This window comes from Sturnus vulgaris, chromosome 10 (genome assembly GCF_052056855.1).
Source record: "Sturnus vulgaris isolate bStuVul1 chromosome 10, bStuVul1.hap1, whole genome shotgun sequence".
Classification (NCBI taxonomy): Eukaryota; Metazoa; Chordata; class Aves; order Passeriformes; family Sturnidae; genus Sturnus; species Sturnus vulgaris.
The window spans coordinates 20,848,589-20,861,832 of NC_142252.1; the positions used below are offsets into that span (position 1 = coordinate 20,848,589).

The 13,244-nt window shown below is 41.0% G+C and overlaps 1 protein-coding gene across 2 annotated transcripts in view; it reads right to left on the minus strand.

The window, feature by feature from the left end:
* Window positions 1–211: 211 nt before the first annotated feature.
* The window catches only part of FNDC3B (fibronectin type III domain containing 3B), a 185,807-nt gene continuing 172,774 nt past the window's right edge, over window positions 212–13,244 (minus strand). For both annotated transcript variants that reach the window (XM_014887063.2, XM_014887064.2), the window contains exons 25-26: window positions 10,678–10,805; window positions 212–3,758 (exon numbers count right to left, since the gene is read on the minus strand). In XM_014887063.2, coding sequence (XP_014742549.1) covers window positions 3,450–3,758; window positions 10,678–10,805 — 437 coding nt within the window. In that variant the 3' untranslated portion in view covers window positions 212–3,449. The remainder of the gene's footprint in view (window positions 3,759–10,677; window positions 10,806–13,244) is intronic.

A 13,244-nucleotide genomic window follows, 5' to 3' on the forward strand; every position in this document is an offset into this window, starting at 1 on the left:
GAAGTGATTAAAACACCTGACTCTCAGATTATCACTATAAACTTACTCTTCACAAAACCACAGAAATCACTCCAATTACAAACCAGAAACATCCTGAGGTAAATTCAGGGCTCCCACCCTTGCTCCAGGATGCACAACAGCACTGACCTGCCAGAAGGGGACACATGGACCCAAAGGGCTGTGTTCAATTAAAATAAAGGATTAAAACAGAAAGAATTAAAACATTTATTGGGCATAAATATATTACATATACACTACAGATACAGTTAAGTCTTACATACATAGTGTAGTATTTGCAAAATCTATACATTAAAATTGATATGGCAGTTTTAATATAATGCATATGAAATAGTCTAAAATTTACAATACAAGAAAACTTCTGATTATTTTTTTTTAAAGTTGAAAAGCTTGGAATGTATGTTCCCATAGTGAGGTAAAAACATTTTATTTTTCTTTTTCAATTTAAAGAACTGTGCAAGGATAAGGTTCATACACATTCAATTAGGGCACTTCTCAATCGTGACACTGAATACTGAGCTACTGGAGCCAACAAACAGGATTAGAAAACACTTCAAGTTCATAAAGAAAAAGGCAGAACAATATAAAAACATCTCTCTCCTTCCTTAAGGGTATTAAATACTTAGTGTTTCATTCTACCTTTGTTGTTGGTGGTGATTTCTGCGAGAGCAGAGCGCCCTGGGGTTGGATCCAACACCTGCCACTGCTGGACCAGGGGCACCAGGAGGTTTGGGAAGGGCCAAGGCATCAGCAGTAGTGGGTCAGGGACAAGGTCCCTCAGAACAGAGGGGTGTGACATCAGAGATCTTTGTCACTGACACACCAGTGACAATCAGATCGCTGTGGCAGGAGATACAGACTGAAAATGTCAAATTCACTGTGCCCGTCCCAGCTGCTCCAGCACCATCTCCCAGAACCTCAGCCCTGGACTGGGGGCTCTGGTTAGCGTGGCTCCAAGGGACCCAAAAATCAGCAGTGCCAGAGATGCTCTGGGTGTGACTGATTGCTCTCCCCTCCACTTCTGCTCACTGCTTTTAGTAGCACTCGTATTTCCAACTTTCAAAATTGCTAATCTAGAGCACGTTGGGTTTTTTCCTTTCTTTATTAAAGCAGTTTTGTTATTTTTTTTTCTTAGAAAAAGGTGTCAAGCTCGGATTTCATAGCAGCACTGCTCAAACAATATACCAAAAATAAAACAAGGGAATCTATTCAAATTTCTGGGTTTTTCCAAACTAGCGGTCTTTCCATTGTTTTAAAAAATACACTCTTCTCCCCTCCAATGAAAACAGCTGTATACTCTTTGCTCACAAAATACAGATGCAAGGTCACAGAGTTTCATATCACAAATAAATTTAAATAAGATGTAAATAAATTTGACAAGCCATGACTTTGGCAAAAAACAAAAAAATATATATATTTAGCTCAATGCCATTAGTTCGCAAGGCTAAATCAAACTAATTATAGTCAATAACAAAATACAGAACATTTCTAATATTTGCTACATCTAGAGAGGCACACAGAATAATTCATTGATCTTAGCACTTTCTTTCCAGAGATGATTTTGTTTTTGGATACATGTAAACGTTTGAATCACTGATAATGGGTTTTTTTTGGCATTTAATGTACTAGATGCTCCCATCTTCAAAAAACACAAGAAAATGCAAGAAGATTAATAATACTAGGAATGCTGCCAGGTAAAAAGTTGACCTAAAGTACAACAGTATAAAACAGACAAAATGTAACATGCTATAGGGAGAGTGGAGAGGGGGATTAGATTAGTACATAAGTACACTTTTTATTTTTTATTTTTTTACAATAAATAAAAAGATTGCACTGTAATTGGTATTTAAAGTACTGTATGCAGTATATAGTATAAATAAACCTAAAAACAAAAATAATGTTTTTTTCCCCATTACTTTGGTTAAGGGAATATTATGCTAGTACAGGACACTGAATCTTAGACGATGGAGACAGAGCACAAAAAAGCTAGGACAAAGCAAAATCAAGTAGCAAAAATATACAAAAACAAAGAGGCAGGGAAATACACTGTGTCTGTTGCACCCTTTTGGAATCTATTTGCACCTCCAGCTCATTTATGTCCCTGAGGTACTCGTACAATGTTGACTTAATATAAATAACCCCATGACTCGAGAGTTAAAAATCTAGTGTCTTGATGGATTAAAATGTGTCTGGGAAGGGGGCAGGCAGGAGGGGGACACTGCCACCAGAGCAGGGACCATTCCTCTGCAGGACTCTCCTCTCAGTTTTGCCAGGTACCAAGTTATTTCAGTCAGCCCCGTGGTAAGAACAGCATAGACACCCTTTTAAGGTATTTAAAAGGAACAGATGTGATTTCTGACACCTCCAAGAAAGTTCCATAAAATAGATACCTCTCCAAAATATAATAATAATATTAATAATAAAAAAGATCAACTGACAGTAAAGTTTGCTTCCATTGAGTGTAAATCTCACCTAATTCAGTAGAGGCAGTAAGCTGTCACCAGCTCGAATCATATAAATCAGGCTGAATGTAATAGAATAATATCTAGTATAGGATTAGGAATAGTTATATACAGTGACAAACAGACAAGTTAAAGCAGCTTTTAAATAGCTGAACATGGGAATAACTAACTATTGCACAATGCCCTCTTACTTAAAATTACTGCTAGGAATCAAAATGGTAAAAAAAAAATCTATAATGCTTCGTAATTTATATGCAGTTTGGTTATTTGATTTCTTATACAGGCAGTTTATAGTGTTTGTAAAAATAACAGGCAACTAATAAAAGTTTTTCAACTGCAGGATGCCGTTCCAATTTAAATGCACTAAACAGTTAAAGTAACAACTTAGGTTTTATCTCGAAAAATTGGGGCAAATGTAGTGAATAATTTGTAGGCAACATTGCTAATACTGTTCAAGGAAAAACTGGTACTTGACTAACACTGTATTCTAGTCTTACCACTATACACACTTTGTGAGTAATGTTTAGAAGGAACATGAAGAGACAAAAAAAGTGACTCATGATTAAAATTTCCTAAATAGTAAGATAAAATAAGAGACTGCATGAACTTCAGTGAAAAAACCCAAAACAACATTGAAAAGGCAAATCGGTGACAATTTTGACATCGCGAAGGAAAAACAAAGAAATCTTGCTTTTGGTATCTGGTTTGCTTGTTTCTCCAGTTTGACCACTTCCTAGTTCTGAATTTCAAAAAGGTGCATCAAAACACTGATTTATCTTTCTTCAAGCTAGAACTGTAAAAAAACAAGAGCGGTATATAAAACGCACGGTAGAACGAAGGATTTAAAAAAAAAAAAAAAAAAAAAAAGGGAGGTGGGAGGGTGGGGGAAGAAGGAGGAGGAATATCTGAATAAATGTGTGGATTATAATGCGTAGCATTAGTTAAACCTGTATCTGGAGCTTGAACCGCCTACTTCATGAAGAAGTACTGCAGTATGCAGGCGAAGACGATGGAGAGGCTGGCGAAGCCGAGCACGATGAGGGCAGCGAACTGTTCATCCGTGGGCACCATGGGCTTGGCCTTGGCGTCGTTGGCAGCGCCGGGCTCCGGCAGCGCCAGGGCCCCGCGCCGCAGCGCGAACGCCGCCGAGGGGCTGAAGGGGCCGCTGAGCTCCTGGCACGTGTCCCCGCACCGGCGGCACGCGCACACGCGGAAACGATAGTCTGTGTTCACCTGGAGGCCTGAGATGTGGAATGTGGTTTCTTCTCCCTTGTACACCTGTGGAAACAAAGCAGGGAGCCCCGGTCAGTCGCGACGTCCCCCATCGGTTTCGCGGCGCCGCGACGCGAGGCTTGGCGGGGGGTTCGGCTCAGCCTGACGCCGTGAGATTTTAGGTTTTGTGTTTTTCAGGTCTGCGTTAGTGTGCCACTCTGAACTCCACACAGAGTGTTAGTAAGCTCTCTCCACATTTTGGTCAGACACAACAATCCTTCCAGGTCATCAGTGCAGCCTCAAAAAGTATCAACAAAAATGAATTGTGGGGAGTAAACTGGGGCAATCTGACTTCATTACCTGAAGATGTATTTGGACAATTAACTCCTGATATGCAAACAGATCAAACTTATATCTGCCTGAGAAACTCATGACCCTTGTCCTTTCATCCTCTCCAAGGCTTTTGCACTGCCCAAGGTGTATCCTTCGAAGGCCTTTAATAAACACCCACTTTATTCTCTGTCTAGACTCTGTTCTAGGTCACCTCTCCAGGCATCAAGCCAAGTCTCTAAGAAAACGCTTCTCAAAGGAAGGAGCTCACTGGGTCAAAGCAGGTTTTGGAAAAACAGAGGGAAGTGGAGAACAACTCAACAAGTCCCAACACACAGAGACAGACAACACATCAGTCACTGCAGCAATGGCAACACACACTAATCTTTTGTGGGCATGGTAAATGCTACAAACATATTTCTGCACTCTTAAAGTGTGACTGTATGCCCAAAACATGTCTAGGACATAATTGCCCTGTCTGGCCCCAAAAGGAAGAAAACCTGCAAACGAGGTTATTGGAAGTCATTCCACGTGTAGTTGTAAAATTGCTTACAAATGTAATTTTAATGTATTTTTCTCTCACATTTCTCTCAAGAAACAGAAATCTTGCCAGAAATTGCACTTTCAAAACTGTGGAAATAATAAAATATTATTAAGGTACAGAAAATTTCCTCTTGATTGCATTATATTTGGTTATTTACTAATCCAAACCCATCACATATCAATGTTAATCAAATGTAGGTACCACATGACTCAGAGCAGAAGTCAAAGTATCAGAAAAGAGAGAAAAAACTGAGTATCTGAGACAATTTTGTCACTTAAATGGAAAAAAAAAACCCACTGGAAACATTCACAAACTCTGAAAACAAATAGTTTATATAATGAATGGTTGTTGAGACTGGTATTTTACAAAATGAAGAATTGTCACAGAGCGCCTGTGTCTGCTGGGGAAAAAACATCCTGAACTTCAGCTGCTTCTTCCTCTGCTCATTTGCCATTTCCCTTCTCTTTGCTGTGCGTGCAGAAGGTTGAGAGCATCTCTGTCCTCCCAGAGGAAAGAACTCATCTTAGAAAAGGGAAGCAAGTGGGAAACTAGTCCCAAGCCCATAGAGGATTTCCTGTGTGTTACTCTGGAGTAAGAAACGAGGAATAAAGGGAAGAAATCTGCTCAGCTAAAGAGCACTTAAAGAGCTCAGCTTCCCAGCTTTCCTGCCCTGCTTCTCCCTGAGACTCATCCTTTGGTTAAACAATCGCTTGCTGATTTTTGGAGAAGGTCTGTGACAAAAAGATTAAGGTGCTTCTTTCATTTGTCTTCTCCCTTTTCAGCTGTCACAGCTCTTCCAAATGCGGTTTGAATGATGGTGAGTCTGGGTTTCCAGACTAAGCACAAGTCCTCTAAATGTTTCTTGAACCCGAGGCACAGATAAGAAACAACATTTAAATAAATGTTGCCTTGCTCAAGTACTGCTCAGCATTTGCAGGAAGTTCCCTCTAGTGACAGGACTACAACAAAATCATCCCATAAATCCCCGTGACTGGCCACAGCCATGCACGGTTGCCTTTCTTCTTTGTTTGCCTTCCCAATGCCAATGAGGAATGCCACTGGGTTACAGTAACTGCAGGGAAAATAAAGCTGGAAGTGCTGTAACAGCCCAGAGAGTGATGTGAGGGTTGAAACATCTGTTTCCAGAGCAGCCCTCATCCCAAGAACACCTCTGCCACCGTGTTCTGTGCTGGCTCAAAGGACAGAGTCAGGATTCTTCCACCTAACTCCCATTTCTTTAGATTCTGAGTCAGGGCAACTCAAAGCTCTCACAAAGCAGCTGTCAGCAAGATTTGCTTTCTGGTGCTGCTGTAATTAATGATTTCATTTCAAAATATATGGCCAGAAAAGCTCTATATGCCTTTGCCACAAATAAACCTTTGCAACCAATAGGACCACTTCTGAACCAAAATAAAAAAAATCCAATAAAATCCAAGGACATTTAAATCAAAAAATTTACAATCTAAACTTCATAAATTAAATTTAAGAGATACGAGGGACTGCACATATACAACCTGTCTTTGCACTGAAAAAAATCCTGCCTAGTAAAACAAAAAAAAACCCTGTGTTTTTTACTTGTTTTGTTCTGTCAGGGTGGTGAATACCAGTGTAACTGGAGGACAAATTTGGCTAAATCAAAGACCTCTGTCTTCATTAGAGTCTAACAAGTACAGATGGCTGAGTTCACTCAAGCCAGCTATTCAACAGCACTTCCCAGAAAAAGGCCAGACAGCCATTGAGAGAAGAGTGCATCTGTAAGGGAAGTTTGAAAAATTGTTGAAAATAGATAAATTATGTGAATTAATATTCACCAATGATAAAGACAAAACATCTCCTGCAGTAGCACTCAGACAGTTATGGAAATTGTCCTGCTTCCAGTGGTTTGAGGAGCATTTACCAGCAGTGGACCTATCTACCAGTAACAGGTAAACAATTATTAAATTGTTCTCTCTGCCAGGGGCTGCAGCAGCACCTCAGAGCTATGGCAGGATGCCCCCAGCACAAACACATTTGGCTGTGAACAGTTACACTCTGTGAGTGGACTATACACATACAACAGAAAAAAAGCCCTTGACAACTATGAATAAGGTGTTTAAATCTGCTGAACAAATATGAAATCAAATATAACCCTATGAAGCAGCAATAGTATTTTGTATGTAGCACATTATGCTTTGGTGGCCAACAAGCCAAAGTGAAATGCCGATCCAATTTATCACTTTCAGTTCCCAAAAACAGCTTTTTGGTTTGGACACTTGAGAATATAATAAAAATGTGATGATGCCTGGCTCCCTCAGTGAAAATATCATCACAAGTAATAAACTGTTGCTGAAGCCTCTTATGGTATTTGATCCTACTGATGGAGTTAGAGAGACAGAGAATTCCTGCAGGCAAGGATTTCTCAATTTCACTGATCTCATTAAATAATTCCAGCCCTTTCTCCCTTCTTCCTGAACAGTAACAATGACAGCCATAATTGCCCTAAAAGCAACAAATGGAAAGTGCAGGGTAACCTCACCTGGTTGTTGCACCCTGATGCAATGGCCAGTGTCTGTAGTAATTAATAAAAGCCTATTTTGTGTGCTGATAAAAAGACAAAATCATAGAATGGGTTGAAAAGGAGCTTAAAAATCACCCAGTTCCAACCATCTTCCAGCAGACCAGGCTGCTCCAAGCCCTGTCCAACCTGGCCTTGGACACTGCCAGGGATGGGTTTCCATCTATGCCAAAAACACATCCACTTTAAGAGTTTGATTTCTTCTAAATCACCTGATATATTTATTTTTAAGAAACTGGATTATAATTTCATCTGAACTCAACATCAGCTTCACTCACTCCACTGCTGAGATACTCAGAAACCCCTCAGAGTTGTGTGACAGCCCTGTCTCCTGAGCAGAGAACATCCCTCAGAGAACCTGCCTTCAGGTGGTTTGCACTGAAAAGCCCCAACCAAAGGAAATTATTTGCTCCATCTCATGACACAAAATTGGCAGCAGGAGGCAGAGGGAGGGAATACTCAATGCAAGTGGCACTAAATGCCAACAGGTCCTGTGCAATTCTGTCATCTTCTGGCACACAACCAGCAAAAGTGCCTCTGATTTATTGAAAATAGAGAAAGAAACCCAATTTTTGGCTGGCTAGAGCTTTACAGAAATTATCAGTTCACTAAAGCATTTCAGATATTGTGTGTCTACAGAATCTAACCCAAATGAAAAACAATAATTAAAGTGAGAGCTTGGTAAAGCCAACTGAGTTCTCCCTGACATTCACCTCTCAGTGCAGACCTGAGAACTGCTGGGGGATTTTCACACACCCAGTGTATCCTGCCCATACTTTTTCTTCCTTTGGAAAGCATTTGGAGACAGTTTTTTTTCCCAGAAGAGATGTGGCAGAAGCTGATGGAACACTGCTGCCTCCAAATTCTTGGAAATTTCAAAGGTAGAACATTTTGCTTCAGTGGCAAACAATTTAAGGATTAAGAAGCTTTAAAAAGCTCAATTCTCACTTTCCATGGTCAGCTCTTAGGAGGACCTGGCTCCTGGGTGATTCCATCCCCAGAGCTGCTCAACTGGGAAACCAAACCTGTTATCCCAAACTGCAGCTCCTGCAGCCCAGCCCACTCCCCTAAATCCATATTAAAGCTATGCAAGCACAGACAATTTAATACACTTTGGAACTAATTTCTGACTGAGTAAGCTGTGCTAGACAGAAGTACAAGAAACAGAAAAACAAATCCAGGCCACCGATTCCTGGAATTTCCTGTGGCTTACATCCTGATTCATAAACAAGGAAGATTTGATTTCCTAAAAAGAACTGTCCTATGCCATTGCTTTTTAAAAATTATCTGTAAAGATAAAGCATACCAATACATAAAAAGGAACATATTGTGTGAGAAACAAGGAAAGGACTAGTTAGCATTTCTTAAAATACACTTTCCAGGGAGCTAAAATGTTATTTGTTTAGCTCCAGAAAATCCAGTTATGCAGACAATTCTCAGCAGAGAAATATTTCCAAAATATTCTCCCATAGGATGGCAGGGATGGCTGTAGTTCCAGTCTGAAAAAAAAGGGCTTTTGAGTAATTTGGCTATCACCTCTGCTAGATCAAATGGTGGAAAATCAGCAGCTTTTAGGCTGTGGAGGGCTGCAAACACTGGAGTGCAGGGGAGGGTGACAGCTCAGGTGTGACAATCTACAGAGAAACGACAGCTTCACCCAGAAACACATCAGTGGCTGATGCTGCATTCCATGAATAGCCTGAAAATGTAGTGAATTTCATTTGTGCCATCCTTCAAAACAATTTGCAAAATGTTTCCAGTGTAACATACCCCTTTAGATACATATGCAAAATATGTATGTCACTTGCAGGGAACAAAACATATTTAAAAAGACATTTAGGACTTGCACTTCAAAGGCAATTAACATATCACTAACATTAATGAACATATTGATGACAGCACTTTTCAGTTAAATAGTAGCAGGTGATCACAGGCATGTCAAAGCACAGGTGAAATGTATTAGCCAGAAAATCACTGAAAGGTGTTTCTGTATTTTATCTTCTGTGCACATTACAGGAGCTCAGAGCTGCAGCTCATGGGCAGGGACATGCCCCAGTGCTGGGACACCACCCACATTCCTGATGGAGGAAAAAACACCTTGATGGGCAAAGGGGATTTCTGTGAAGGTGAAGCAGGGGAAGTGTCCCTCTTTGCCATGGTTACCAGCCAGCACAACCACACAAGTCCCAGTGGCACTTGGAGCATCCCAGCCAGGAGCTTCTTCCAGGGAGTTACCGGTGACAACTCACACAAAAACCCCTCGTCAGGCTTGTGCCTCATGAGAAATGCAGACCTTCAACATAAGCAGACCCTGAAAGTATTTTTTTACTTCCTTCACTGCTGTTTTTTCCCACCACAAGTTCTGGACTGTGCAGATGAAGCCATCACTTCTGCCCCAGGAACATGAAGCTGTGCCCAGCTCTCCCAAAGGACACCAGAACATTTCAAACACTGGGGCTACATTAACTGAAGCTGTACCTGAAGGGAACACACCAAAGCTACTCTGTACATCAGGCAACTGCAAAACAGCTCCACTTAATCCACTTGCCACTGACATTATGAGGCCAGCAGAGCACACAGGGGCTTCATTACCTACACCAGCGCCAAAGATCATTTCCTGACAAAAACAATCATTAGGTTTCTGAATCTTATTGCCCCCTTGGATTGTCTTGCATTTTTCATGTTATTTTTGATAATTCATTAGTTCACAGTAGCAGTCAAAAACAGTCTGAAGAGGAACAAAGACAGAATTGCAAAGAAAGCACTACCTTACACATATTTTAAAGAGTTTAATTAGCACAGCATAAGAGTTCAATTAGCTTAGCATATCTCATTTCCCTAATTTGAATTTATCTGGACTCCACATGACAACAAAAGAAAGCAGAGGAAAAAGAGAGCACACAGATGAGGTGCACAGAAAATCACACAGCCAGAGGTGTGACAGATGAAATAAAAGATCTAACTGTGAACGAGCTGTTCTGTGTCAGGTGCTCTGGGCAAGTGTCCACTTGTGATGTCTAATCCAGACAGACAAGGAAAGAAGGATCAGCTGTACTTCACTGCCTTTGCTTCCACAGTGACAGAAAGGATACACAGCAGTTACACGTGCATCCAAACCTCAGACAGGAATGAGACAGATGAACAAACCACTTATCGTGTACTTGACTGAAAACCTTGATGGACAGTCTTGGAATTGGCTTGGAAAGATCCATCTTCTGACTTCATCTCATCTCCAGATAATGGTTAAGAGCAACCAGCTCAGAAGCAAGCATGGACAAAATTGTAACTTTTTAAAGGTTAGTACGGTTAAAAATAGTGATTAACCACAGAAAGAACACAAATCACTCCAATAAAATAATGGTGTTCTATATACTCCCTTAGGGGAGAAAACAGCCCATTACAGCCCTTAATTTTGACTCAGCCTTTACCAAAGTGCACCTGACACATCACCATAGGGTCTAATTCAATACAGTAGAAAGAAGCAGCACAGTGGACTTTCAAAACCATTTCCATTATGCCATCAATTTAACAATATTAAATCCAGACCATTTCCCTACCTGCTTGTATTCAGATTCTCTTCCAACCAGTACCTGCAGAACATAACCAACAGGATCTCCCTTCATGGGTGGGACCATTTCCCAGGTAACTTCACAGGAGTTTCCTCCCAGCTGCGTCACTCGAGGGGCTACAATAAAAGGACATGTGTTCATGTTTAATATAAAGACTGCACCAAAATCTTATTTTATGAGCACTGTAATACATATCAGAACATTTTTATAAGGGTACAGCACCTCTTACCTGTCAGCTCTGTGAGCTGCTACAAAGGAGGAGTGGATTTAGAGAAAACTTCCAAAACTTAATTGCAGTGCTGTGCACTGATCTTTTCAAAGCTGAAGCCAATGCACAAATTACACAGGCACTCATAAAAGCAGCAATTGTGTGAAGTTCTGAGCAAACACCTGTGCCAGTGGAGATGCCTGCACATCCCTCCCATGCTACATGCCATTGAAAGAGAGGAATAATATCAAACATTTCATTCAGGAAAAATAGGAGAAGGAACATGAGAAGCTAAACAATCTTCTGTACTAGAGAAGAAGTTCAGCCTGGGGAGCAAAAGGACAAGTGTAATTTTCAAGACTTGGACTTGAATATAACTCTGAGCCTGACACCCACTCGATCAGACCTGCTATTTCTAGCCAGACTTAGAGTAATGCTCTCACTAGAACTCCAGAGAAATTCAATTTGTCAGCTGTTACAAGGCTGCTGTCCTTGGCAGAGGCTCTCTCACCAGCTGAAAGCCAAGGGATGCTGTGCCTTGACCCACAGCAAGCTCACAGGTGAGCCTAGCACAGCACAGACAGGCAGCACATTGTTCTGTACAACAAAGCATCTGCCACCGGAAGGCATGAAAACAAACTGCAACAGCATCCAGGGTCCACCAACCTCTTGATCAGGCAGAGCCAGCAGGCACAATACCAAAAAAGAGAAGGAAACTGGGAGAAACAAGAGTGCTGAACAATTGTATCAGGTGGTTACACGTGCACGTGCAAGGACATGAGCTTGTTAAAGGCAATCCAGATCCCCAGCCCTACAAAAACAGACAACAGGAGGGTCTACCAAAGAAACAAATGCTGCTGCATACATTACACGAATTTTAGACTGATTTGTTACTTCCCAAGAGGAACACATGAATCATGAAGGCCCAAATGTAATCAATATCCATTTACTTCTCTCTGCACATCTGCTAGTGTTGAGAGACTGATAATAGATGCCTTAATCTTAGCTGACAACGACAATCTCAATTATTTTTCCTTCTCCTTCCATCTCTCACTTCAATACATGTAGATTTTTGTCTGACACTTACAAAACACTGCCATTAACAACAAAGCTATTCTAGGGCTAGCATCACTAAGAGAGTGATTAGGAGACCTTATAGGAGAACAAACACTTTATTCTGATAGACAAAAAACCAAACTAAGTTTATCATGTAAATTCCTTTGTATTTCCACGAGCAAAGAAGGGAATCAACACTATCATTTTGCATCAGACCACTACTCCCCATGGCATCACTCCCCCTCAGCAGTGTTCATTAGCACAGTTTTGTCGTGCCCTTTTCTCTGTCACAGCCAGTGCTCTGCCAGGTACCCGAGGTCCCAGCCCACACACGACCTGCTATTTGCACCACACCATTGATACTCAGCTTGATTCTCAGCCCAGAGGATGAGTCACATTTAACAGGGACTCAACAGGCAGACTGGGAGTTCAAAATAAAAACCTAGGTGAGGTGAGCTGAATAAAATGGGTTTTTAGCCAACAAAATCAAGTGTGACTACAGTGCATGCTGGCATCCTGGGTGGTGCCATGTGAGTTCCCTTCCCTTGGACAGGCAGAACATCTCCCACCTGTGTAAAGGTGGATCAGGATAACTCACCCCTGGATCAGTATCCTTACCCTCTATCACACAGGTATGTTTTGCTGGAAAATGTTGTTCTCCCTGGGAGTGGCTCAGGGCAGCTGACCTAGCAAGGAAAGGCACCCCCAGAGAGTGTTTTCCCCTCTCTAAATATTTGGTTACAAAGGGTGTCAAAATCTCCAAAATCAGATTTTAAATACGGAGAAGCAAACAAAACCTCTCTGACAAACCGACACTTGCTGTTTCAGAAAATCACAGGGCTTGACAGGGAAGACTTCTTTCTTTTCAGGAGAGAAGGTGCATTTGATTTCAGCTCAGCTGATCTGACAGCCCATAGAGCAAACCCTCTGCCTTTGTAAGAGGCCAAAGAAGGACTAATTAGGCCTAGAACAAAAGGCTTAACTACATGAAGTTTTATAATTAAACATCTTTCACTGTGGTTTTTATTTTTGCTCCTTCCTTCCTCCTCCTCCTCAGGAGCATAATTACTTAGGACAAAATTTACACATAGTAAAAGACATGTCATTATAAAACCTCATTTAATTAGGCCTTTAGTTCCTCCTAGTGGAACACATGCTGAGTTCTAAGTCTAATGCTCTATATGTGAAATATTATAATTAACTTTATACATTAAAGGAAAAATAAAACCTGAAAGTTGACATTGGACATCACATACACAACAAAAAACATTAAACTTTACTAAAGCTTAAG